Source organism: Tilletiaria anomala (assembly GCF_000711695.1).
Source record: "Tilletiaria anomala UBC 951 chromosome Unknown K437scaffold_83, whole genome shotgun sequence".
In the NCBI taxonomy this organism is placed as follows: domain Eukaryota; kingdom Fungi; phylum Basidiomycota; class Exobasidiomycetes; order Georgefischeriales; family Tilletiariaceae; genus Tilletiaria; species Tilletiaria anomala.
This window is the reverse complement of record NW_013546939.1, coordinates 51,770-75,939: the sequence shown is the minus strand read 5'-3', so window position 1 is coordinate 75,939 and position 24,170 is coordinate 51,770. Positions and strand designations below refer to the sequence as shown.

The following is a 24,170-nucleotide window of genomic DNA, read 5'->3' as shown; positions in this document are numbered from 1 at the left end:
GGACAATATGTTGTAGCAGTTTCTCATTTGAATCAAGAATGTTAAAGCATATGCCTCGAGCGCACTGGCCGGTCTGAGAAGCGCAACAGGACGTGTTTGCCTTAAGTTGCATGATATGTGAGGGGAGGATATCCGGGTTATGATTTTCTAACAATTTGCTGACATATGCTCATTGAAGTTGAGCCTGCGAGTCTAAATGCTATCGACGACCGTGCTTTCCGTGAAACTCTTCCCTTTGAGCCCGTCCAGTCCCTCTCCCGTGTACGTCACGAGCGGGCTCAACTCGATCTCTGCACCGTCTCTCACATCAGCGCCGGCCTTCTCGATCCACCGGCGCTGCTGCGCAAGGAGGTCGCGCCGTGATGTCTGTGGGTCATCCGTGCCTGTCCCCGGCGCGTTCTTCAATGGGCTAAACTCTTCCTGGCGCGGTACCTCGTGCACAGTCAAGCCTCCCTCGCCGACAAAGGGGAAGACGTCAAAAACGAACAGCTCGAGTTTCATGCCATTGGGCGAAGTGGGCTTGATACGCTCTCCTGTCTGCATGTCGAGCGTGGGAATCTTTTTGCGTGCGACATGGAACGCCATCTGTGCTTCGAAGGCCGGAACGTCCAAGGCGAGGAAGCTAGTCGTGTAAAAGTGGTTGACGATGTTCGCTGCGCGGAACGCCAACTCTTGCGGGTGGTTCTTGTCCTTGGCTTCAGCCAGCTCCTTGGGCAGCTCGGAATATTCGATCACGGTGAACTTGCCGTCGCGAAGCGCAACGACGCCGACGCTCTCAGCTGGATCGGTCTTCGTGACGACCTTGACGCCGACCTGGACACCTTGTTTGATGCATGCGCCAAGGAAGATCGGATCCCCGACGCGCACAAGACAGTTGTCGACACCGTAGCAGTGGAGATATTTGATGCCGCGTGTTTGAAGCGAATTGATTGCGGTCTCGGAGGAGCCGGGGTACAGCTTGTCGCGTAACGCCTTGTACAGACCGCCGTTGCCATCTGGTGCAGTTGCAATAGAGCTCTTAGTGTCAAGTAAGATTTTGCCGTCCAGTGTCAGGCAAGGGAGGGTGCCTGGAAAAAGAAATATCATTTGTAAATAAGTGGAAAGCGCCTGAAATACCACGTCCCGCTCACCTTGTTCGAAAAAGATGACATTCTTCGCCTCCAATCCAAAGTGATTCCTCTCCTTGAAAAATTCCTCTGTCGGCTTGCGTGTCGGACCGGACGTCATAATGTACCATGGAATGACCACACTTCCCTCTTCCTTGCTGAAAGCCTTTTCTGCCAGTGTCTGCAATCTGCGAATGCGCTCGGCTTGCAACTGGAACAGGCTTTTGTGACTTGGAAGCCCGATGTCGTAGCAACCTTTCGGCGCCGAGCTGCCGAGCCGTGTTCCCTGGCCGCCAGCCATGAGCAGAACGCCCACCTGTCCTTGTGCAATTGCCTCGAGTCCTATCATGCGCAGCTCCTGTTCCAGCGGTGCATCCTTGCCGCTGGCATCACTGGTGCTGATGGTGCTCTCCGCTGGCGGTGGCCCGAGCACGGCCTTGGAGGATGCCATGGCTGCAGCTGCTGCATCTGCCTCGACGGCTTTTGCATAAACTGAATTAACGCGCTCCACATCCAGTGCTGCGAGCTGGGCAGCGAATATTGACTGCTCATCGGAGGAGAGGGTGTCGAAGAAGGTGAACAGGTGCGCCTGACCTGCTGCGGCGTATCGCTGCTTCAAGGCGACAATATCGATGGCCATCGTGGGAAAACTGCGCGGTGAATCTACAGGCTATCGGATCACGCGCACTCGCTAAGAGGGGAAGAGAAGGATACTTCTGTTGTATGCAAAGGGCAGCACAACCAATCTTCTTCTCGAATGAGCGGAGAGCACAATTAGCACGCTTGAGGAGAGGTTGAAGGTGTTGCGCAGGGGGTCGCCACTCTTTCGCAGTTGTTCAGGCGGCAGGCCTGTGTGTTTTCAGGTGGCGCGTGCGCGGTGCCAAGTGCGTCGGTGCGCACTAATAAAGGGAGCGATGAATAAAAGGTGGCGTGTGCACGCACGATCGGCAGCCCTACAAAATACGACGCTTCTTCAAGCTCTGTGTTTGCACCGATTTAGTAAGATCTTGATAGCTGGGCGTAATCCTCACTCTGAACGCAATAGCTTCTAGGATCACGTTGGGTCGGTACATAACACTTGCACTGGACTCTGTACGTGCGTGCGAGAGGCTGCGTGTAAATGACAAGTACGTCGTGACGGACATTCGCATCTCGTTCACATCTTCAGACATCACCTCGTCCTCGCGGGAAGATGCGGAAAAGCTTGGCATTAGACCGCGGGCGGTGAGCGTGCATGGCTAGCCATTGGGCCGACGTCATCGCGCCTTGCCGTGTGCGCAGTAGCAACACGCTGCCACGCAGTGGAGGTTCACCCCTTCCTACGGAGAGTTTCGACATGAAGCGTGACGAAAGCATAGTAAAGGCTGGAGACTGGTTCATCCGGCCGGATACGCCGCCGATGGACGGCGAGAATGACGGTGAACATCCCATGGCCCTGTCCAACTCACCCCCTCATTTACATGTGCGTGACAAGCCAATTCGCGACAAACCGCAAGGGAAACAACCATTGGATCAGCAGGGTTCCAGAAGCAGCGGCGCAAGAAGCGGATCTGACGGATCAGAAGGGAATGAAGAGCCCTTCTTTCGCGTCAGGCTGATCAACATTGACCATGCAATGACTGAAGCTGGGCCGTTTGACCGTACGGAAACCGCCTTCAGTCCTTCGCCTCTTGCACGCGTCCCCGTCCTCCGTGTGTTTGGTGCTACTCCAGCTGGTCAGAGGGTCTGTATGCACGTCCACGGATTCTTTCCGTATACTTACGTTGAGTACAAGGGTGCGCTTCAGCCGGAACACGTGCTTTCATATATCTCGAGACTGGGGCAAGAGCTCAATGCAGCAATCGCAGCGAGCTTGCGTCGGAATCCGTACAATGAGCGCTGCAAATACATCAATGCGATCCACCTCGTCAAAGGTATCCCTTTCTACGGTTACCACGTTGGCTACAGCTATTTTCTCAAAATCAGCTTCACGGACCCAAGCCTGAATGCCCGAATCCACACCATCCTTGAGACAGGGCGCGTCATGAAGACCCGCTTCCAGGCGTTTGAGATACACGTTCGCTATCAACTTCAGTGGATGCTCGACTATAACATTTACGGTTGCGGATTTGTGGATGTCGAGGAATGCTATTTTCGCGCACCATTGCCAGGTAAGTTCATATGCACATCTGTTTCGTCAATAACTTTCACCCATGTTCCGGAATCTTTCGTATTTGCAGAGAGCGATCCGTTTCTGTCGAAGCCCAGCTCGAACGATGTCCAGCAGCGACAACTCTGGACACACTCTAACACGCCCGCAAACCTGGTACAGGACGATTACGTTTCAAAGAACTCACACTGCGAGCTAGAAGTCGACATCCGCGTTTCCGCCATCCTGAACCGCCGCTCGCTCTGCGCACGCGACATCCACCACCGCGTCGGAGAGCGGGACACGTTGTCCCTCTCAGTAGGTGGAAAAGACGGATGCGCGCAAAAGCTCGTACCCAGCTTGGTCGGGTTGTGGGAGGAGGAGCAGCGGCGGCGGCTCAGTAGGGGATTGAGCGCTAGCATCCCGCCGCCCAAGTCGGTCGAAGGTGGCAGAGCGCTCAAGGATGGAGAGCATCCACGATGGCAGGCGGAGGATCGGCTGTGGCAGTTTGTGCACGCGCGCATCAAAGACGAACGGCGTGCGTTGGGGGGCGTCCATGAACCCAGAAATGGCGCAACAAAAGTAGAGGACAAGGCGAACCCGAACTCTCATTCCTCAGGCGAAAAGGAAGGAATATTTCTGAATGAGGACGAAATGGTCAAGCGCGAAGAGGCGATACTGAAGGAAAGACTGAAAGAGCGCCTGACGGCTCCGCATGCGCTGGAAAAGTACATTGTAAGCGCTTTTGACAGTGTGGACGTCATGCACGAAGACCACAGGAGGACGAGAAAGGTAGCACAAATCATCAACGATCCGTATAACCCATTTAGCTCGCAGTTTTCGATGACGGCCGCCGTGGAAAGCACGGCATCTAGCGGTGAGCATGGTTCAAGCAAGAAGAGGAATACCCATGCGGCTAGCGGGGGTGCGGGAGCAGGTGTGGCTGGGAACGCTGGCACTGGAAGCAGCAAACTCAAAAGCCCCAGAAGGACTGCAAAGAGCAGCAGCCCGCCGTTGTTCGACCGCGAGCATCAGCAGCAACCAGTCGCGACAAACTCATCGGGCGGATCCAATTCAACAACGACCGGCCCGAAGGCAGGTCTCGCTTCTACTCCAGCGATTCTCTGCTTGGGGGACACAGCGAACAATGAGAGCTCGAACGAGGTCCACCTAGCGGACGAGGATCGCTCGAGTCATGCTGCTGTGCCTCAAATGCAGTCTCAGGAAGATCTCGATTTTTTTCAATCCCAGGAGTTCCAGGCGCGCCTTCGCCAGGTGGAGCTTCAAGCACACCATGCAGAGGGATCGGATGCCGGTGACGAATCAGAAGGAGAGAAGGAAGTCGATGCGCTTGCAGACGAGCTGGCTGCATCGCCGGTGCAGGGTACGCCGAATGGTGCGAAGCGCAAGGCTACTTCGAACCCCTCGACCCCGAACAAGCGCTTTCATGCCACTAATAGGCGAGCGGCGGCGGCGCTCACACCTCCTTCAGCAGCTTTCGCGGCAAAGGACAGTAGCACGAAATTCTTAGTAACTTTGACGAAGCGGCATGCTCCTGAGACTCCAGCGCATGGCTTCGCCCCCACCAAATCCTCATCGCTGGGAATGGAAGGCGCAGAGGCTTCTGATCTCGGGCGAAGCTCGGAACACTCATTGCAAGTGACAAGGATCGCGAATCGTCGAAAAGGTGTCAATCAATCATTAGTTCCGGAGACGCCAACGATACATCTTCGAAGGAATCGGCAGCATGTCGCATTCGTCGAATTGCCAGACACTAATGCTTCTAAACACCCAACGGTAGCTACAGCGCCTGCCACTCCTGCTTCTCGTGTCAGCTCCAGTGTGCCCAACAGCTCATATACCAAGGCGGACAGTTCATCGAGGGCCTCACACACGGCTGAAACGGGTGCAACTTTCTTTCAGTTCGCGTACGTGGCTCCCAGCAAGGACGAAGTGATGAACACGTTTGCCGATTTCAACCTTCCTCGCGAAGATCACGCCGCTCCCTTCTTTAGCAACCCTGCTGACGTTCCTGATCGCCCAAGGGAGTATGCGGGGCGCTCTTTCACCTTCAAGTCGATCACATTGCCATTTCTCGATGATTTCGAACATTGCTCGCGTGATGAACGAGTCGGGAACGGCAACGACCATGCAGCTGCACATTCGGAGACGGTCGGCGGCCGCATAAGCCGAAAGCATTGCTTTTGCGCGTGGGAGTATCTGCATTCAGCGCCGAGTCGGGTTGAAACTTTTGCTTGGGTACGTCGGGAGCGAGCCATCGCTGCTCAGAGTCAGAGACGGCGTCGCAAGCGTTTGCTGTCGCAGATCGAGAAGATGACACAGCAGCAGGCAGAGGCTACGTATAACTTTAAGTTCTCGCATCACCAGCCTACGTCCCTTGTGCACCGCGGAAAGCAACACATGACGGTCTTTGCGCTTGAGGCACATGCTTGCTCACGCAAAGAGTTGCTGCCAAATCCTGAAGTCGACCCAATTGGCGTCATTGCTTACAGCTTCCAAAACGAGGACGAGACGCTCGAGGACACAGGCTCGAGACCGGGTCTCAGGACAGGCGTTATCGTTGTGGCACGCGATGAGACAGCCATGGGAAGGGTGGCCCTGTCGTGTGAGGTGCATGTGGTGGCGACAGAGGAAGACGCATTTGTCACGCTCATTACCTTGGTGCGCAAATTCGATCCTGAGATCCTGGTCGGATACGAGATCCACAACGAGTCCTGGGGGTACATCATCGAGCGAGCTCACAAGGCGTACGACCTTGACATGGTGCTCGAACTTGGCAGGGTCAAAGAGAGTTCGACTGGAATCACCAAAGGCAAATTGGATAATTGGGGATACACACAAACGTCTGCATTACGCATCACGGGTCGACATGTTCTCAACATCTGGCGCCTAATGCGCGGGGAAGTTGCACTTACGCAGTACACTTACGAGAACATTGTCTACCACCTATTGCATCGGCGCGTACCCAAGTTTTCCTCAGCAACCCTCACTGCCTGGTGGCGAGCTGTGAAGACGCCTGAGCTCCTCCGACGGGTGATCGCAGTGATGGTCAGTCGTGCGGAGACGGACCTCGAGATTCTTGAAGCTTCCGAGCTCGTCATGCGCACAGCTGAGTTCTCAAAGATCTACGGAGTCGATTTTTTCTCTGTCCTCAGTCGGGGCTCGCAATTCAAGGTTGAATCGGTCATGTTCCGCATAGCAAAGCCAGAAAGTTTCATCTTGCCGTCGCCTAGCACGATACAGGTCGCCTCGCAAAATGCGGCGGAGTGCATTCCTCTCATTATGGAACCTCAATCAGCTTTCTTTAAGGGGCCGCTCATCGTGCTTGATTTCCAATCTCTCTACCCAAGTGTGATGATCGCGTACAACATCTGCTACTCAACTTGTCTAGGCCGCGTTGCGGACTTCAAGGGCGTCCAGAAATTTGGCTTTTCAGAACTGAATCCCCCTCGAGGCCTGTTGACACTCCTCAAAGACGACATCACTATCTCACCCAATGGTCTCATCTATGTTAAGCCGCACGTGCGTCGCAGCCTGTTGGCAAAGATGCTCAGCGAGATTCTGGAGACCCGCGTCATGATAAAAGGGTCCACAAAGGGGGTCAAGGACGACAAAGTCTTTCTGCGGCTTCAGAACGCAAGACAACTTTCGCTTAAGTTACTGGCAAATGTCACATATGGCTACACAAGCGCCTCCTTCTCTGGCCGGATGCCATGTGTCGAAATTGCAGACTCCATCGTGCAGTACGGGCGCGAAACCTTGGAGAAGGCAATACAGATCATCGACAATGAGCCAAAGTGGGGCGCCAAAGTGGTATACGGCGACACCGACTCGGTTTTCATCTACCTGGAGGGACGCACGAAAGACGATGCCTTTAAGATCGGCAACGACATCGCGAATAAGGTCACCGCACAGAACCCGAAACCAGTGAAGCTAAAATTCGAGAAGGTCTATCTTCCGAGCATTCTGCTCGCCAAAAAGCGCTACGTCGGCTACAAGTTCGAGCATCCCGACGAAGATATTCCAACCTTCGATGCGAAAGGTATTGAGACCGTTCGACGCGACGGCAACGCCGCGCTTCAGCGCATCCAAGAAGCGTGCATTCGGATCCTCTTCCGTACCCGAGACTTATCGCAAGTCAAGTTTTTTTTGCTGCGTCAATGGCAGAAGATTCTTGAGGGCCGAGTCAACCTGCAAGATTTCGTCATCGCCAAGGAGGTGCGAATTGGATCATATAGTGACAAAGTCCCTCCACCTCCTGGCGTGGCGGTTGCAACGCGCAAGATGATGTTGGACCCAAGAGCTGAACCTCAGTACGCCGAGCGCGTTCCCTATATTATTTCACAAGGAGAGCCAAAAGCCAAACTCAATGATCAGGCGGTCTCTCCTGAAGTCATGCTACAGAATCCGTGAGCGAAGGTAATTCCTTTTATGCGACTGAAGGCTGACTTGAAGACTGCACTTCCAGGGGACTTCACCTGAATGGGATATACTACATCGAACGGAGCATCATGCAGCCTCTTGCTCGAATTTTCAACCTGCTCGGTGCTGATGTGGAGCGGTGGTTCAAAGAAATGCCGCGCGTTCGGCCAATCTATCAAGGCCGCCTGCAGCTGGACTTGGCCGACGCAGGTCACAAAGTACAGCGCCTCACCCTTGCGGAGCACTACCGCGTCGAGCACTGCCTGATTTGCGGTGAGACCACAGACAAGGGTGAGCAACTCGCAAACATCTTGCCAACCGTCCGCTGATGTTGTTGCCTCCTTGAAGTGCTTTGTCTTGATTGCCGCCTTGCACCACAAGCAAGCACCTTGCGGGTCACCTCCAGGTTGCACGTCGCGCAGCAACGGCAGCTTGCCATGTCGCGCATTTGCGCGTCGTGTAGCTCGTTCCCGCATCCAGAGGACTCTCCGTGCGTATCTCTTGACTGTCCCATGCTCTTCGCAAAGGTGAAGGGCGGCTTGGAAGTCGAAAACACACATGCTTTACTACGCCATCTCGACAACGCTTTCGACGATTCTTCCAACCAAACTGCAAATTCTTGGATTTCCCTTGGAAAGTTCTAGCACGCACTTACCCGATCAGGTAGTTCGCATCCCGCATCTTGCATCTCGAAAAAGCATCACTATCAATTGAATACCATGTAGCATAGGTGTACCAAAGCTTGGGCCTTCGTTACGGAGCAGATCTTGGCGCTGGCGGAAAATGGCCGCTCCTTGATCTGGCGCGAAACTTATTACAACATTGAGAGTACTAGTCAAGAAGAGGCGAAGGCCACTTTGCATGCGGCAAAATTCAGCACACTGCTATACACAGTCGAGCTCGCGAAGCTATGATTGAAGAACGAGCCGTCAGAGCGTGTTTTACCGTCGTCACATCAGAGTACTGATCGATGAGTAACTTGGGAGTCAACGATGGTCGTCGAAAGGCGGAACGCAAAGACGCCCGCAGGTCCAGGGAACAAGGCCAAAAGAAAGCTGTTGGAATATGATCCTCACACTTGCTCACACACCACAAGGACTCTGGCATCTTTTAGTGCGACATTTATGAGACGTCCGTCGGACGCCGCTGGTGGCTATCAAATCGCAGACGACTACACGACTTTCACGCTGATCTGTCGCCGAAAGTGGCCATCATGTCCCTCTTTGGTGCAGCAACGAACACCTTCGGGGGCACGTCGGGTTTTGGCGTCGGTTCGACGACCATGAACCAACCTGCTCCGGCAGTAAAAGATATTGAGGTTGCCCAGCCTCCGACAGACAGTGTTTCAGCACTCAGCTTCTCGCCACAAGCGGAATTCCTCGCAGTTTCGAGCTGGGATAACTCAGTGCGTCATGTGCAACCCGTGGTCGCAGGTCCCCCAGCGCCACAGGCAGAGCGAACACTGATCCCAGTACCACTTTATAGGTTCGTATCTACGGCATCGAAGGGAATGGAAGTACATCGGGAAAAGCGACGTACAATCACGAGGGGCCGGTACTAGATGTGACGTGGAGCAAAGTGAGCACACCGATTCGTGCTCGTGGACTTGTCTTTTACTCAATTAATTCGACCAAGTACAGGATGGGACCAAAATCCTTTCTTGCGGGGCGGACAAAGCTGGTCGAATGTTTGATGTGAATACTGGGCAAAGCTCGCAAATTGCTGCTCACGACCAACCTATCAAGGCCATGCGGTGGATCGATCTGAACGGCGGCATTGTAGCCACGGGAAGTTGGGACAAGACAGTCAAGGTGAGGAGCTGTCGAGTGGTCGCGCACGCTTGATTGATTGCTCATAATGCTGTGTTCCAACAGTACTGGGACCTGCGGCAACAGCAACCAATAGCGACAGCACAGCTGGCGGAGAGATGCTACTCAATGGATGTCAGCGGGCAGTACATGGTCGTAGGGACAGGGGAGAGAAAGATTCAAGTCTTCGATCTCGCAGCTAACCCAGGATCGCCAATCATGACACTCGACAGCCCGCTTAAGTGGCAAACACGCGTCGTCAGCTGCTTCCAGAGGAACGACCCGCCAGGGCAGCCTTTCCCGCCCGGCTACGCCGTCGGCAGCATTGAGGGCCGCGTTGCCATTCAATACATCAAGGAGGAAAACAAAAGGTAGGCTTCTGTGTCCATATGCTATGGAGACAAAATGCTCATGGCCTCCGTCGTCACAGTCTCAACTTCTCGTTCAAGTGTCACAGGAAGGACTCGCCAGTACCAAGGGAGCCTCAACAGCTCTTTTCTGTCAATGCTATCAGCTTCCATCCGATCCAAGGCACCTTCTCAACGGCAGGCTCCGATGGCACCATCAACTTCTGGGATAAAGATAGCAAAACACGTCTCAAGACGTTTGAAGCCAAAAATGGACCGATCTCGGCGACGGCATTCAACCGCAACGGATCGATCTTTGCATATGCGGTCAGCTACGACTGGCACAAGGGATACCAGTACGCTGGGCCATCGCAGCCCAATCAGATCTTTCTCCACGCGACCAAGGAGGACGAAGTAAAAAGGCGACCAAAGAAGAATTGATGGCCCAGGCAGAACAAGCACGACAGCGCTGCCACTTGTACAGTAGCTCAGTTGCACATGTATGCAATATCTATGTGCACAAGAGAGACCGTTTGTCTATGATCTGTGAATCTGCGTAGAAGTCTCGCTTGGCAACACTACCAAGCATTCCAAATGAGCTGGCCGAGCCCTTTGAAAGACTCGTCAGACTCTCCGTATGCAAATTTCAGCAGACCGCAGACAACTGCCAGGACCAGCAAAGGGAAGTACGCGGTCGAGTCAGCATTTCAACTCGAACCAATCCGCTGAATCTGGAAGACGTACAGTTCCAACTTGTGATAGCGTTGTTGAAAGGATAGTCCAACGGCCTCGGGATGCCTGTCCTGATGATGCTGAAAAAGGTGTCGCGTGTGATAACCTTTGGAGTGGTGACGCCCAGCAAACCCTCTGGACCTGCGAAACGCCCATAGCCGGATTTCTTGACCCCACCGAAAGGCAAGCCTTGATTCAGGTAGGAGACAGCAAAATCGTTGATGTTAACCATGCCTGCGTCCAGGCCGTCTGCCACTTTTTCACAGATGCCACGGTTGCCACCAAAGACGGAAGAGCCGAGGCCATATCGCGTTGAGTTGGCGATTGCCACGGCTTGTTTCCAATCTTCGCCTTTGAAGGGCAGGACGAGGAAGATAGGAGCAAAGAGCTCCTCTTGGGCGATCATCATGTCACTAGAACACACAAGGCCAGGTCAGTCTCTGGCTTTCGAAAGGGGAGCGGCCGGTCAGCGCACGTACGGTGTGACGTTCGTGATCAACGTCGGTTGAAAGTAGTGGCCTTTTGTCCATTTGGGATGTTGCCAGCGCTTGCCTCCGACGAGCAGCTTTGCACCTTGCTTGACGGCATCCTCGATGAGCGCTTCCAGATGCCCGAATCGAGCATCAGAGATCATGGCGCCGCAGTCGACTTGCTGATCAGTCCCTTCTTTGACCGTGTTGCTGCCCTTTTTGCTGACTTCCCTCCCTATGTCCGACTGCGGAGGCTCACCGACGAAGCCTCGCGCAAAGGGAGTATCGTCAAGGAAAGATCCACACCGCAAGGCTTTAATACGCGGCTCGATGATTGCGATGAATTTGTCGACAATAGCGTCCGATACGACAAAGCGCTCGATACCAATGCAATTCTGACCGACCGCTTGGAAGCAGGCACGCATAAACGTCGAATTGAAGTACTTAAGGTTAGCATCTTTCAGGATGATTGCCGGGTCCTTTCCGCCCAGCTCGAGAGTGACGGGGGTCAGCTCATTCGTAGCTGCTTGCGCTACTTTTCGCCCAACGGTCTCGCTGCCGATGAAGGTGATGTGTGCTATTTTGGGGTGTTGCGTGAGGGCTTCGGCGTGCTCTGGGAAGCAGGTGACGAGCTGGACGAGATTCTGGTCGATGTTGCAGGACGCTAGGCAGGCACGGATGCCGAGGATGAACCAGGAGGAAGACCAGGCAACCAGCTCAGACGACTTGATGACAATAGCATTGCCGGCGAAGAGCGAGGACAGGATTGGACCGAGCACATTGTGAGCCGGGTAGTTCCAGCTGACACAGGCGCAGACAACGCCATATGGCTCATGGAAGACCTTGCAAGTCTTGTGCGCAAGCAGCAGGTTGTTAGGTCGCGTCTCCGGTGTGAGCACTTTCTCTCCATTCTTTGAGATCCATGCGGTCTTAGCACATGTTGTCAGCAATTCACCGAAAGCAGCATCGACGGCCTATGCAAGGATATTTCAACATGCGACATATTAGCCAGAAGCGGCAGAGTTTCAGAAACACTGGGCTATTGGCACGCACCGTCTTTCCCGTGTCACGGGCAGCAACTCTAGCGATCGTCTCGCAGTCACTGATGATCCATTTTTGGATTGAGTTCATCAGCTGCCGTCTCTTTGCCCAGCTGCTCTTCTTCCACTTCTTTTGTGCCGCTTCGGCACACTCGATTTTCACATTGATCGTCTCAGCGGTATCAGCTAGTACATCACCGAGATGGTAACCTGTCGCCGGGTCATAGCATTGAATCATTCCTGGCTTGTCCTTGGCCTCGATGGACAGCTCCTCCAAAATTGGACCACTGTAGCCTGGCCACGCGGCAAGAGGGCACTCGAGGCGGATGGGGTTCGCACGCTCGTCGAACCATTTCTTGAGGGGCAAGGATATCTTGAAGGAGACCCAGACGCCAAATATCGCGCACAAGAGATTGACTAGGAGCGGCTCGTACGTTGGCCACTTCGATTGCACGTTAGTAAGCCATTCGACAAGCTGCTGGTGCGAGGCGGTTCCATGGAACTGTGTCCAAAAGTATGCGGCCCATGACTGTGACGCTGGGGATTCAACCTTCAACATGGCGCAAAAACGTGGCGTGAAGTGTCTGCAGAGAGTTGAACTTTCCGCTACCTGTTGCGAGCCAATGCGCTCTATCCGATGCGTACCAGAAGAGAAAAGCGTGCGGTGTCACTTGCGGCCCCTCCTAAAAGAGAGACGAGCAGGAAGACCTGCAAGCTGGAACGACCTTCAAGAGTCTAGTGCGGGGACAGAATATCAGTGTTCATTACGTAAGAAAATTCATGGCCTTCGTGCTGTGCAACTTATGCCACGCTCTCCCTCTGCCAGTATGTTGAACCTCCCGGGTTCCGACACTGTGGCCCGGCGGGTTTCGCCTCGAATCTCGAGCGACGCGTGCCCTGCTAGTGCGGCAGTGCCTGGTAGGCTTTGTTGTATATAGGGGAATCGCTTGTTGACTTGCTTGTCGTTCATCTGCTGGATGGAAGGTTGAGCATGTATGCTACACACCACCTGCAGCTCTACCGTCGAGATAATTGTGCGCCAGCACCGTCATCGAGGTCTTCGAAGGGATCCCGCCAGGCCACCTTGCGCAAGGAGCCAAGGACTCAAAGGGACTGTGCACGATTGACCGCGCTGCCGCAGATTGACGCGCGCGCCTGACCACGGGCAGCGACATCAGTGATCGCGCTCCAAGATGCCATACTTCATGAGCTTCCAGCGAATGGCAAACAAGCTGAACGGGAATGCAGCGGGCCCCAGTGGTGGGGCAAAAGAGAGCAGATTCGGCACTGGCATTGGGAGCCAAGGGCCCGTCAACACGGCCAACTACACTGTTGTGAGAATTGCTTCGGGAGTGCGCAGTATCGGGAGATGAGCAGCGCCTCTGAATTGCTTCTACGTGTTGCTCGCTGTTCGCTTCAAAGGACTTCTTACCAACTTCAGAGCTCATCGCCCGTGGTGTTCAGATCGTCCTCGGGTTTATCTTCCTCATCGTAGCCATCGTGCTTTCTTCGTTCCAATCTAAATGGCTCGGCGCTCCATCTGGACTGTCTGGCTTCCTGCTGTTCATCGCTCTGCTCAACATCATCGTCGTATTTGCAGTCACCGCTATTCCTTTCGCTCATGAGCGCAGTGGCTTCAACGCTGTCAAAAGACCCGCGCGCCTGTTGCGTGAGGGGAGGGTCAACATAATTCTGAATGGTATCATGGCCATCATCACGGGCCTCTGTGCTATGGTACAGACCATCTCTACTACCACGAGCTCTGCATGCAAGAACCCGGCGAATGACCCGAGCGTCGGCAAGCAGAAAGGAAGCAAAGATGACTACATTTCTGCCCTTGGGTCCTTTTGCACTAGCAAGCGGGCGGAGACGGCGTTCGCCTGGTTTCTCGTATGTGCGTCATTGGATTCCGTCGGATTGCACGCGTTATACGCTTTAGTCACACGCTTACAGACTCCTTTCGCCTCTTATGCGCTCAGTGTCCTGGATCGCAACGCTCGTCCTGTTCCTCCGAGTTTGGCGGGTAGGCCGCAAGAATGGCCCGCGCATCCCACCTTTCCAGCATCCCATCGATGACTCGGCGTTCGAGCCGATACAGTACACTGGCGAAGATGTGGACGAAGATGACGACCGCGGTGACTATGCCGGAATTTCTCACCGGTATGGCGAAGGTGGCGATGGCCGCTACGGAGCCGGCGCAGGGACGGGCCCTGGCGCAATCGGAGCCGGTAGATACGATGACAATGCGCCTGGCATCCCTGGAAGCTACGGAAGCGGCCCAACGGGGCGGGACAACTTGGATCAGCGAAACCATAACCCGTTCGCAGACCAGAACCGCGTACCTGCGCCGGTTGGCTACCCGGCTCAACCGCCAGCATACGGTGGGCCGCCTCGGCAAAGCTACGATTATGGCGCATACGGCGGCGGTATGCCAGCAGGAGATGGAGGGAGACCGTACTAGCCAGTGATTTGAATTGCGACCCTACGCTGATAACGAGCTTGCTTTGGCAATGGACGCTGCCGCGCAACGAGCACCGCATGCCACACCCACCCATTCATGCCATGAATGTCCCTTTCTCCAAATCTGCGCAACCTAATGCAGTCAACTCAGTGTGCGGCATGTTCTCTGGTGGCCGTGCGTTGACTTTCTCCAGCTTTTCGCCCTCTCGCAGCTATATTCTCCGCTTTTGTGTGCTCGATTGTTTTTATGTAATGCAGTCAAAAATCCGAATCGATTTGCTCTCCTTGGCTGGGGTGATTCAGGATTTTGCCAGAGCCCTCAGATCTCAGTGTTGTTGCATTGTGTCCTGAAGCGTCAACACATCGAACCCAGACAATCCAGCTGCATCGCGATTCACAAGTGAGGATGTCTCCCGAACTGTACTTATAGTTGAAATGGACGGTGGTGGCTGGTGTGTATATACCTAGAAGCCTATCTGAGGACTGGTTCACTTCAACAGCCGTATTAGGCCTTCGGGGATCTCGCCGTTTAAACATTTCACAGCCCCCGCATCCATCTCACATTCAACTTATTACAACACATGGTAAATGAGGTCGAAATGAGCAGCAAGCAGAAAGCCAGTGACGAATACGAGCAGCACGAGCGCTGGGCAAAGAATTTGTGAGCTATTACTTTCTCCATCCCTATCCGATTGACAAATCGTTGGGCATTACTTACCTGCGACCTTCTATTCCATCCAGTGTTCGGACATTCTACGAGCGAGATGGCGGCAAAGCGTATCTGGATGAGCTGAAGGCTCGTGGTAGAACAGATTGGGACGTGCTCAGGGAAAATCATCGATTTCTACGGCAAGACGATGTGGCAGGCGCGGATCTGACCCAAGTCAACGTGAAGCCCAACAGCAGTAACCTTCCTTACGAGGAGTTGGTGGCGCTTAAATACTACAACCAACTTTACAAAGAGGTACGATCAGCAACAGCTTAGAAGCGCCCGAGTCAAGCCTTGTTGGACGGTGAAACGGTCTGCTGATGATGCATCTGGCATACAGTACGCCGTGATTGATCTGAAACACTTCAAGTCAGGCAATGTCGCCCTCCGCTGGCGAACAGAGGACGAGCTGATTGACGGCATTGGGCAATTCAGTGAGCTGAGCGTTCCTCACACAGCTTCATCAGCAAACTGAATGCTGACGTTGAGGTTTCGGTTCCACCGACCAAACTGATCACTCCACAGCGTGCGGCGGGATCCGATGCAAACACCACAAGCGCCTGCCGTCTATCGGCGCCGAGTCACAAGACCAACCTGCGCTCACCACGTATCAGCTCGATTTCACGTATCTAGAAGCGACAGACGGCGCATCATCCACGCAACTGTCCCTCAGCGAGCTAGTTCAAAAGCAGGCCCTTGTCAAAGTGGTGTTGTGTCCAAGGTGTAGCAAAAGGCTCAGTTGGAAGCGCGAACGGGACAAAGAGAAGCAGAGACAGAACGAAAGACAATGTTCAACATCACCCATGGAAAAGGCTCATGAGAGCAGGCACAGTCACAAGGCCCCGCAGAAACGGCAGGGTTCGCGACAGCCCCGAATCCAGCGGGATCGAGGAAGATCGTATCGCACAGTCAGCGCACGGTCACGCTCGCGCTCTCCGGTACGGTAAAAGGGCAGGCAGCAGAATGAACGCATGAGGGTGTGCAGTCGACATGGTATTGAATGTCTTTGCTTCCGATTAGCCGTAGGGCTTATATCGTTTCTTGCCAGAGCCCGCTAGAAGGCTGCCCCGATCCCTGCCTCCTTCGGTCACAGAGCCGGAGCCTACGATGGCATCGGGGGCGGCGATCGGTGCGGCTGTCAGCCTCCCGGCCTCGTCCCTTGCAATTTCACTTCCATCGAGTGACCAGATGCAAATTCTGCCGTCCTCCCCACCAGTTGTGATGGTTCGAGTGGACACATCGAAGTCAACACATCGTACAATGTCGCTATGCGCCATACCGGAACAAACTTCGCTGCTCTTGGGCAGCAGGCCAAGAAGACTCCATACGGGCGGTATGGCAGTTGGTGAAGACGGAGATGCGATGTGGATGATAGCGGCTCCGCCCCTGTAAAATCAATGTGTTGTCAGTCAGTGATTCTTCCTGCGCCAGAGGAGGCGGTACTGCTCACTCTGGGTCTCCAGTGAACAGAATCACCCCATCTTCAAGCCCAGAAATTCCCATCGCTGATGTGTCACATGCATCGATCACGAAGTCACTTTCCCAAGGGGGAGAAACGCTGTATGGTTGCCGAGCGTCCTCTGGAGAGAGGATCATATCAAACTGAGGAGTTCAAAGCGTCAGTTCAAGCCCAGAGCTTCACGGCACTCCAAACTTGTGCACCTTATCCGCATCCCAGATGCTGACAGTCTGCATATCCGATACGGCCCAGGCGCAACCAATGCCTTTCCTCTCATTCGCTTGCTTCTCTCCATCGATCTGCATATCGCTCTGGTCGATTTTGTCTTCTTCCCCTGCTTTGACGAAGTTCTTGCCCAGACCCGCCTTCGCGCCTCCCCACCCGATCTTTGCCAAGCTGGCGCCGGTGTTTCCAACTGCAATGACTGCGTCGTCTTCATCTGCTCCTATCAGAAGGTCATATGCTGCAATCAGGCCATCTTGCGCGCCGCTCAACAGGTTCGTTGGGTTGTAAGGAGAGAAAGAAAGGGCGGTGACGTCGTCTGAGTGAGATTCGACATAGGAGAATATTGGGGCTTCCGGTGATCGTAGGTCCCTACAATGCAAAGGACCACATATGTGCCGTCAGTTTTGGAGCGACCCAACATGAGCTGACCAAACATACCATATGTCGATGTACGCATCGCCAGCCGACATCTCGCACCCCGCTGCAACGATCGGCCCGGCGCCAGCGGTCTGAGCAGCGACAGACAAGTAAGGTCGATTATGCGGGCCTGGAAAAGCAGAGAAAGAAATTCAGATCCTATTAAAAGTCTCCATTCTTGCGAATATCCTCACATGAAAGATGATTCGACGGCCCGGCTTTCCGCCCGTCCCAAAGGCCAACAACGCCTGCTTCGCCACTGGTCACCCATCCTTGAGTCGCTGTGCAAAGATCCGTTACCTTCCGTCCCTGTTCCCACTTGTGCGTCCACACTTCCGTACCATTCGTCTTGTCCACGATGTGAAGAATCCCATCATCGCTCGCCGCGATGACATTGGAAGAAGAAGGCGCCGAGCGGCAATGCGTGACATAAGGCGTCCCTGGGAAACCAAGCTTTCGGGCAGCCTGTCGGGGCCGCGAGATGACCTCCGGTACTCGGAGGAATGGCCGAGTATGGGCGCGGCCGGCCGCATCCATCGCGAAGAAAAGTGCCTTCACAATCAGGAATTCAGGCACGCCGTGCGGCTCTGCGGAGGGCAAACGGCAGCCTGTACAGCGAACGAGTTCATACACGGAGGCACGTACAAAGTCATCCGTGGGTCAAAAGCCAATGGAATAAGGGACTGCCAAAACGACAGGCACAACCGGCAAAAGAGAACTTTAGTCCATCTAGATTCTACACTATTGTACGTGCTGATTGATGTGGACGAGAATATGCTACAATTGGATTATTTGCTACATAATGAATGGCTATCTCCTAGGTCTGCTATGTATCACTCTAACTACAGTAGCGTTTCTTGCATAGTAATACCGCTTATAGCTTCTATGCGGCCATCTTTGATGCAGAAAAAAACTGGAGGTGTGGTTGGTGTATCCGAGATCCGCGTCTTGGATGAGGAAGGAGGGGGAAGGATATGTGCGACTCTGGAGCACAACCGTGCTGGTCAATTGCAGGCCCTTGCCGGCCTTGCGGATTAGCAGGCTGACTCACCTGACACAGGCAGGATACTCTGACCAGCGAAGGAGCACGCGGCAGGCGTCCCTTCCAAGCGCACTTTCCCACTTTCGGATCTCGGCGCCGTCGCCTGATCCTTGGCGCGAGCCTCGTCTTTGGAGCCCCACGAGGTATCCTTGATCCTGTTGCGTGTCTCTAATGACATTGACTTGCGGAACCAACACACCTCTTCGTCCGTCGCGAAGCGATGTCGAATCTTTCACTAGCTTGAACGCCATGCTGTTCGTGACGACTGCAGTCGCTCCCCTAGTACGTGTCGTGTTTCCGAACTCGCCCAGAAGCTTCATGAGTGTCCGCCTTTGTTTCTTTTGGTCATCGGTAATGCAACTGGCTCGGAGAAACTCTGCTATTGAGTCTACAACGATGAGACATTGCGTAGGATTATCGATGAGGGCCGGAAAAGGGTGGCGCGAGATGTCAAAGTCGAAATGCGGGCTGCTGAAGAGGCGTAATATTGCGACAAATTGAACGAGGCTGGTGCAACGAGCATACCTGATTCGCTTCATTGCTAATTCGCATGCATCTCTGGGAGGCGAGACACCAACCGTTAAAGACTGCATGCTACCTTCTGCAGCAGATACCTGAACTTGTTGCGCCTCGATCGCTGCGACGAGCTTCTCACAGTCTAAAGCGCCCTCTGTATCTGAAGCGTGAGGAGAGAAGACTCAGTACGTTGGCAGCAGCGCCAGGTCTTAACATCACTATCAGCTCACTAATGACATAGACTAACGGCTGTGTTTCGGCTCCATTTGTGTCAACCTCTGCTGCAGAGAGCGCCCATCGTGCGGCAATGTCTGCAGCCAGACTGGATTTCCCTGACCCTTTGGGTCCAATGACCTCGAGAACTGAGCCTGGTGCGAGACCCACTCTAGCGCTTGATGGAGACTTCCAGAGCCCCAAAGACTTGTCAAGCCCTTCCAACCCGGTGGAAAGACAGAATGTCTTAGCATGTCTCCTCAGGTTCTCAGGCAGCTGTGCGTCATCATTGCGAGTTGCCAGTATCTGGCTTGCACTTTGAAGACTTGTGGTGCCGCGATGAGCGCCACCTTCAACCCCGAGCTTCATTTTCACGCCGTGCGCACCGTCGCGGGGCATAGAGGGGAGATATCAAGGACAAATGAGGGTGTAGAAAGCAGGCGCGTCGTTACATAACATGCCTCGAGCCTCGACCTTCCCATTAACTCATCTTTGCTCCGTCGCATAAGCATTTGCCATGGAATCCTAGGTTGGATAGGTGCGACGCGACGCGTCCTCAACACTCCACCGCGTGACGTGAGGCTTTATCGAGGGAATCAACCCGCGTCACTACTCGACCTTATGAGTCCATCACCTGCGTTCGTCCCCCCCCCCTTTCAACTCACATGCCTTTGCTGGCACCTCAGTCGCTACGCTTTAGTCGAAAGATCTTTCGCCTAGATATGCGCCTTCAAACTGGGAAACTCCGTCTTACTTTTTCTAGTCGCTTTTCAGTCTAAAACACGATGCGAATACATCTCCATCTCAATCACGGCAGCAGCAGGCGACCCACACCTACCTTTGGCGACAATGTGCCTTCGTCCTTGACACGCCTTACACCGAATGGTGAGCTCGTCCTCATCGAGCTGCAAGGCTCTTTAGAAATGAGTGGGCTGGAGGACTGTGGAGAAGGAGCGCAATTGCTGGGCACTCTTAGCTTCGAGAAGGGTATCTCGGTTCGTATTTTTATGACGTGCCACGCCACGTCCATGACTCAGAAAAGTTGACTGACTAGTATCCACTTCTTCCACATCACCATCCAGGAGCACCCAGTACTGACTGTGTCGCATCATCGACTAGAAGGCAAAATCGTTTCACTGCAAAAGCCTCTGGCAGTACTAGAAAAGAAGAGGCGCGCAGGGAAAGAATCAGCACATTCTGGTGAGAAGGAGGGCGACCAAGTCCAAGGCACAGCGAATGTGATGGAGGAGACAATGCAAGACGGCATAACAAAGGCAACGAGAAGAGGGGCTCGGACAAGTCGCGTGCGCGTGCGAGCAGACTCACTGATGAGCAATGCATCTGCTGGCGAAGCCGAGACGGACCCCACGAACGTAGATGAGTGCGCAGGAACAGCCCATTTACCGTCGATATCGCGGAAGCGACAGAAGCTCGACGGAAGCAAATATCTGGAAAAGCATCACAAAAGCTCCAGTCTCATCCGCGCTCCTGCTGTTAAAGACGCACTGGACTTTTCTTCATCTCCCACTCACGCGACTGACGACGACTGGAGCAGCAGGCCCGGCAGCTCTCCCCTCCAGCGACGGGAAGGGCTCGCGCGACGGAGCACTGCAGATAAAGTCAAAGCTGGACCGACCTCGACATTCTACGAAGTCGTTTCCATTGTCAGGAAGAAGATCATCTTTTCCAAAAGGCCAGAGCCCCACGTGAAGAACAGGTGACTTTTAGTAGCAAATGCTTTGGGGATCGGATCTGTTCTCGCTAATTCCGAGTGCGGGTGTATTTGGTATTTCGTTCACTCGGATGCTTCATGCTTGGCACTGTGTCCCTGGCGCTCGGAAGAACAATCGTGCTTCACAGCGGCGTATCCCGGCGTTGAGCATGGTCTTGCAGCGCTCGGAGCGAAGCTATTCACCTGAATCCAGCTTTGCCTCGCGTCCACTACTTCACCCTTTTACGCTAAGCTCTTGCCTGAGAGGTGAAGTCGCATAGTTTGCAGCAAGCGCGGGTTTTTACCACCGGAGGGCTTCACCGTATCCATGACCACAACCATCCGACCGTCTCGTCGATCCCGTCCTCTGTCAAATCCGTCCGGAGGAAGACTCGGCAACGTGTCTGACCATTTCCGACGACTCTAAGTCGTCCAAGGCGTGCGTCGTCGGCATGCCATGCGTGGCCGCAGGCAATCCGATGGCGTTCGCTCCTAAGTATGTTGAGTACGATTTCTACAGTGGCCTTGGCTACTTTCAGGGCGCGATGAAGCCGAAAGAGCGTACCAACTACAAGTACTCGCAGGGCCATGTCAGATAACAATGCTTCGTTTCTTGTACGTGACAAAAGGCGTCAACGCGGACAAAGGCGCCAAGAGTGCACTCAGGATCTCGCCGCAGTCCACGACTCCGCAGGAGAAATAGGCGTGAACACTAAATTTGCACCGGCGAGCAGCATGTCTCCTCTATCAACCCTTCATCATTCATCGGCTCTATCAACCTACTATTCATCCCCAGCATCCATTGCTCTTTGATATTCTCATCCCTTTTCGACTTTCAAAGAGACCATACTCTCTTTGTGACCAGTACATGCGCTCTTATCAATGTCAACCTCCATTCAGCTGCATCGTACCGTTTATAGATTTTGCATCAGGCGCTTTAATGCTCGAATGCCGCATCGACGACCGTGGGAAAAGTTGTTCAATGCGCCATTGCTCCTAAGTCAGCAATTGATCGATTCAACAATTTTTGGCACCTAAAAGCAGGGATGGGGGATTGCAGCGCTATTTTGAAGCCAATGCCCGCGAATCGCGCCTGTGGCGGATGCGTCACGAGGCGATGGTTGATGAACACATTGAATCCAGTCGCAATCAAAATTGACCGATTTGGTGACAAGCAGGAGATGGTGCCTTCCTAATCCACGACGACTTAACTTCTTTGGAGACGTGGGCTCTCCATTTGATCAGGCATCCAGTCATCACGCCAATCGCCATCCTCTCCACGAAGGCCGAGGACCGGTGCGTGACCCCCACGGCACACGCGATATCTACGGAGAGTATCGTGACGCGTGCGGGGAGACGGGCGTGCCACGTGTTGCGTGGGAGAGAACGTCTGACTCGCACCCGAGTAAATTTGGCTTGGTGTAAATTCTACTCATTACTTGCACCATATTCGCACTTCAATGTTCCATATTTCCATCATCCGTTTTGCGACATGCTTTCGCACGATCTTATAGACCTCACCCATGGTTGACCACCTTCTGCGCCGCCATCTACCTAGTCTGGTCTTGGAGAATTTGCGCCTTTCGACGAATCGAATCAGCACATCCGTGAAGATTATATGCGGGTGTTCGAGCGAGGAAAGGAGTCGCCGATGGATTGGGAAGGCGAAGGTGCAGCAGCAGAGCCTTTGCCACCATGGGCCTCGGGACAGAAACGTGAGTATCAACGTCATTGATTCATCAATAGAAGAATCTGACAGAAGAGATGAAAACGTGTTGCTCGCGCTAATTAGGGAGAATACAAGACGTGAAAGACTCGGCACGTTCGTCAGCGTTCGAGTTTGGGGCCACCGGGCCAGTGTACAGCGACGCACCCTTCCTTTTCAGTATGCCTCCTTCGCACGATGGCGAGACTTCTCTGTTGGACACAGAGATGGCAGATGCCTCTCAAGAGCGTTCTCTAGTACTCAGTGAAGGCCCGAGTAGGTCGACAGCACAGGACAGAGATCGAGCAGGAGAGTCAAAGACGACCAGCCCAGACGCCGGCGACGTAGCGCATTCACAGGAGTGTGAGGAAGACGAAGAGAGTGATGTAACTCCAGTAAAGCACAGGGGAAGTGATGATGGTATCAAGACCGACGCCAGGAAGCCCAGACTCTTTGCAAAGGGTGCAGTCTCCAGGGTGCGGAGACGACGGGGGTCGCAGCGGCTTTCCCACATGTCCAGGCCTGGGCAGCGGCGCCGAGAAGCAAGAGAGCGAGCGGAAGAGGCATCCGAAGGAGAAGTAAGTGGTCGTAAAGCCAAATTGTGCACTGTGTGCCCTTTCTTACCCAGGCTCTGTTTTTCAGACTGAGGATGGAGCTCACAGCCTCTGGGCGGGATCACGTGCGGTCAACTACTTTCTCCCGCCAGCCGTCACAAAGCAAGAGCTTAGTCATCTCGACTGGCCGGAAATACTTTTGGGGTGGGTACCTTGTAGAAGAGCTCGTATTAAAGCAGTAGGAAGAGATGGTTGACGCCGTGCTGCCATCATAGATATGCGCAATTCGCGTTCAATGCGAGCTTACTTGCGGCATTTCTTTATATGCTCTATTGCGTCGCATCGACAATAGCACAGGACGTCCGCGACAAAGTGCACGAGTCTTCTTTCGGTAAGCCATGTTCTGTATCTCGACGGCGGGACAGGGGCGCTGATTCCTGTGACTTTCGCATTGTAAATATTTTTAGACGCGGTGTCAGAGGTTCAAATGTGTGCCGAAAAGTTCCGACTGAATCGCTGCGGCACGGACGGAGCAGTGCCAGCCTTAGATTCGGCGTGCAAGGCGTGGGCAAGGTGTATGGCCCGCGATCCGACTGTTGTTGGAAAAGCAAGGGTAGCGGCTGAGACATTCGCCGAAATCCTCAATGGCTTCGTAGACGTCATTAGTTGGAAGAGCATGGTGAGGTGGTCACAAATTGAAGTCCAGCCTCTATCGAATTCAGACCTGATTAAAGCCCCGCTTCTGCCCTTCAAGCTCTTCTGCTTGGCAATTCTCACCATCATTGTTCATGCCGCCAACTCAACATTGACTTTCTTTCGTTCACAAAGCCGGAAACGCCGCCAGAAACGCGAAGAGCGCGCGGCGCGCCACGAGACCCCGGGTACGGCAGGCGTTGGGCATTTTCCCGGTCACCATCCTCACAGCATCCTACCTCCGTACGCGTACCCACCAGCCTCCTATGCACAAAATGGCTACTGGAACCACAAGTCATCGCCTCCTCCTACGCCCGCCAGCAAGCGGCGCTTTTTTGGTCCCAAGGTGGACGCTTTTACAGAAGACAGCATGGATAGCGATGCAGACTCAT

General features: G+C 53.9%; 10 protein-coding genes across 10 annotated transcripts; 6 read left to right on the top strand and 4 right to left on the bottom strand.

Annotated features, from left to right (window-relative positions):
• Positions 1 to 25: 25 nt before the first annotated feature.
• K437DRAFT_275543 (nucleotide-diphospho-sugar transferase) lies at positions 26 to 1,900 on the bottom strand. The gene is made up of 2 exons (XM_013386177.1): positions 1,131 to 1,900; positions 26 to 1,067 (listed from the first exon to the last, which is right to left on the bottom strand). Exons 1-2 carry the CDS (start codon positions 1,744 to 1,746, stop codon positions 193 to 195), a joined length of 1,491 nt encoding a protein of 496 aa, XP_013241631.1. The 5' UTR covers positions 1,747 to 1,900; the 3' UTR covers positions 26 to 192.
• A 314-nt stretch (positions 1,901 to 2,214) lies between these two features.
• On the top strand, positions 2,215 to 8,597 carry K437DRAFT_238501 (uncharacterized protein). The gene is made up of 4 exons (XM_013386176.1): positions 2,215 to 3,256; positions 3,326 to 7,664; positions 7,724 to 7,968; positions 8,026 to 8,597. Exons 1-4 carry the CDS (start codon positions 2,341 to 2,343, stop codon positions 8,319 to 8,321), a joined length of 5,796 nt encoding a protein of 1,931 aa, XP_013241630.1. The 5' UTR covers positions 2,215 to 2,340; the 3' UTR covers positions 8,322 to 8,597.
• Positions 8,598 to 8,777: 180 nt separating this feature from the next.
• On the top strand, positions 8,778 to 10,344 carry K437DRAFT_258401 (WD40 repeat-like protein). Its single transcript, XM_013386175.1, has 5 exons — positions 8,778 to 9,082; positions 9,163 to 9,255; positions 9,318 to 9,488; positions 9,552 to 9,856; positions 9,916 to 10,344. Exons 1-5 carry the CDS (start codon positions 8,891 to 8,893, stop codon positions 10,271 to 10,273), a joined length of 1,119 nt encoding a protein of 372 aa, XP_013241629.1. The 5' UTR covers positions 8,778 to 8,890; the 3' UTR covers positions 10,274 to 10,344.
• On the bottom strand, positions 10,342 to 12,742 carry K437DRAFT_180151 (ALDH-like protein). Its single transcript, XM_013386174.1, has 4 exons — positions 12,088 to 12,742; positions 11,044 to 12,008; positions 10,577 to 10,977; positions 10,342 to 10,496 (listed from the first exon to the last, which is right to left on the bottom strand). The coding sequence occupies exons 1-4, from the start codon at positions 12,631 to 12,633 to the stop codon at positions 10,411 to 10,413; spliced, it is 1,998 nt and encodes a 665-aa protein (XP_013241628.1). The 5' UTR covers positions 12,634 to 12,742; the 3' UTR covers positions 10,342 to 10,410.
• A 317-nt stretch (positions 12,743 to 13,059) lies between these two features.
• On the top strand, positions 13,060 to 14,829 carry K437DRAFT_258399 (uncharacterized protein). Its single transcript, XM_013386173.1, has 3 exons — positions 13,060 to 13,408; positions 13,497 to 13,968; positions 14,054 to 14,829. Exons 1-3 carry the CDS (start codon positions 13,268 to 13,270, stop codon positions 14,533 to 14,535), a joined length of 1,095 nt encoding a protein of 364 aa, XP_013241627.1. The 5' UTR covers positions 13,060 to 13,267; the 3' UTR covers positions 14,536 to 14,829.
• A 136-nt stretch (positions 14,830 to 14,965) lies between these two features.
• On the top strand, positions 14,966 to 16,628 carry K437DRAFT_258398 (uncharacterized protein). Its single transcript, XM_013386172.1, has 4 exons — positions 14,966 to 15,195; positions 15,276 to 15,498; positions 15,584 to 15,677; positions 15,769 to 16,628. The coding sequence occupies exons 1-4, from the start codon at positions 15,134 to 15,136 to the stop codon at positions 16,188 to 16,190; spliced, it is 801 nt and encodes a 266-aa protein (XP_013241626.1). The 5' UTR covers positions 14,966 to 15,133; the 3' UTR covers positions 16,191 to 16,628.
• Positions 16,226 to 17,980, bottom strand: K437DRAFT_238486 (WD40 repeat-like protein). Its single transcript, XM_013386171.1, has 5 exons — positions 17,539 to 17,980; positions 17,366 to 17,474; positions 16,906 to 17,296; positions 16,694 to 16,845; positions 16,226 to 16,629 (listed from the first exon to the last, which is right to left on the bottom strand). Exons 1-5 carry the CDS (start codon positions 17,879 to 17,881, stop codon positions 16,260 to 16,262), a joined length of 1,365 nt encoding a protein of 454 aa, XP_013241625.1. The 5' UTR covers positions 17,882 to 17,980; the 3' UTR covers positions 16,226 to 16,259.
• A 115-nt stretch (positions 17,981 to 18,095) lies between these two features.
• On the bottom strand, positions 18,096 to 19,549 carry K437DRAFT_180098 (uncharacterized protein). Its single transcript, XM_013386170.1, has 2 exons — positions 19,133 to 19,549; positions 18,096 to 19,062 (listed from the first exon to the last, which is right to left on the bottom strand). Exons 1-2 carry the CDS (start codon positions 19,512 to 19,514, stop codon positions 18,392 to 18,394), a joined length of 1,053 nt encoding a protein of 350 aa, XP_013241624.1. The 5' UTR covers positions 19,515 to 19,549; the 3' UTR covers positions 18,096 to 18,391.
• Positions 19,550 to 19,764: 215 nt separating this feature from the next.
• K437DRAFT_238485 (uncharacterized protein) lies at positions 19,765 to 21,114 on the top strand. Its single transcript, XM_013386169.1, has 2 exons — positions 19,765 to 20,110; positions 20,198 to 21,114. The coding sequence occupies exons 1-2, from the start codon at positions 19,901 to 19,903 to the stop codon at positions 20,834 to 20,836; spliced, it is 849 nt and encodes a 282-aa protein (XP_013241623.1). The 5' UTR covers positions 19,765 to 19,900; the 3' UTR covers positions 20,837 to 21,114.
• Positions 21,115 to 22,290: 1,176 nt separating this feature from the next.
• Positions 22,291 to 24,050, top strand: K437DRAFT_180052 (uncharacterized protein). The gene is made up of 6 exons (XM_013386168.1): positions 22,291 to 22,541; positions 22,619 to 23,109; positions 23,174 to 23,289; positions 23,361 to 23,476; positions 23,553 to 23,769; positions 23,840 to 24,050. The coding sequence occupies exons 1-6, from the start codon at positions 22,445 to 22,447 to the stop codon at positions 23,892 to 23,894; spliced, it is 1,092 nt and encodes a 363-aa protein (XP_013241622.1). The 5' UTR covers positions 22,291 to 22,444; the 3' UTR covers positions 23,895 to 24,050.
• Positions 24,051 to 24,170: the final 120 nt, after the last annotated feature.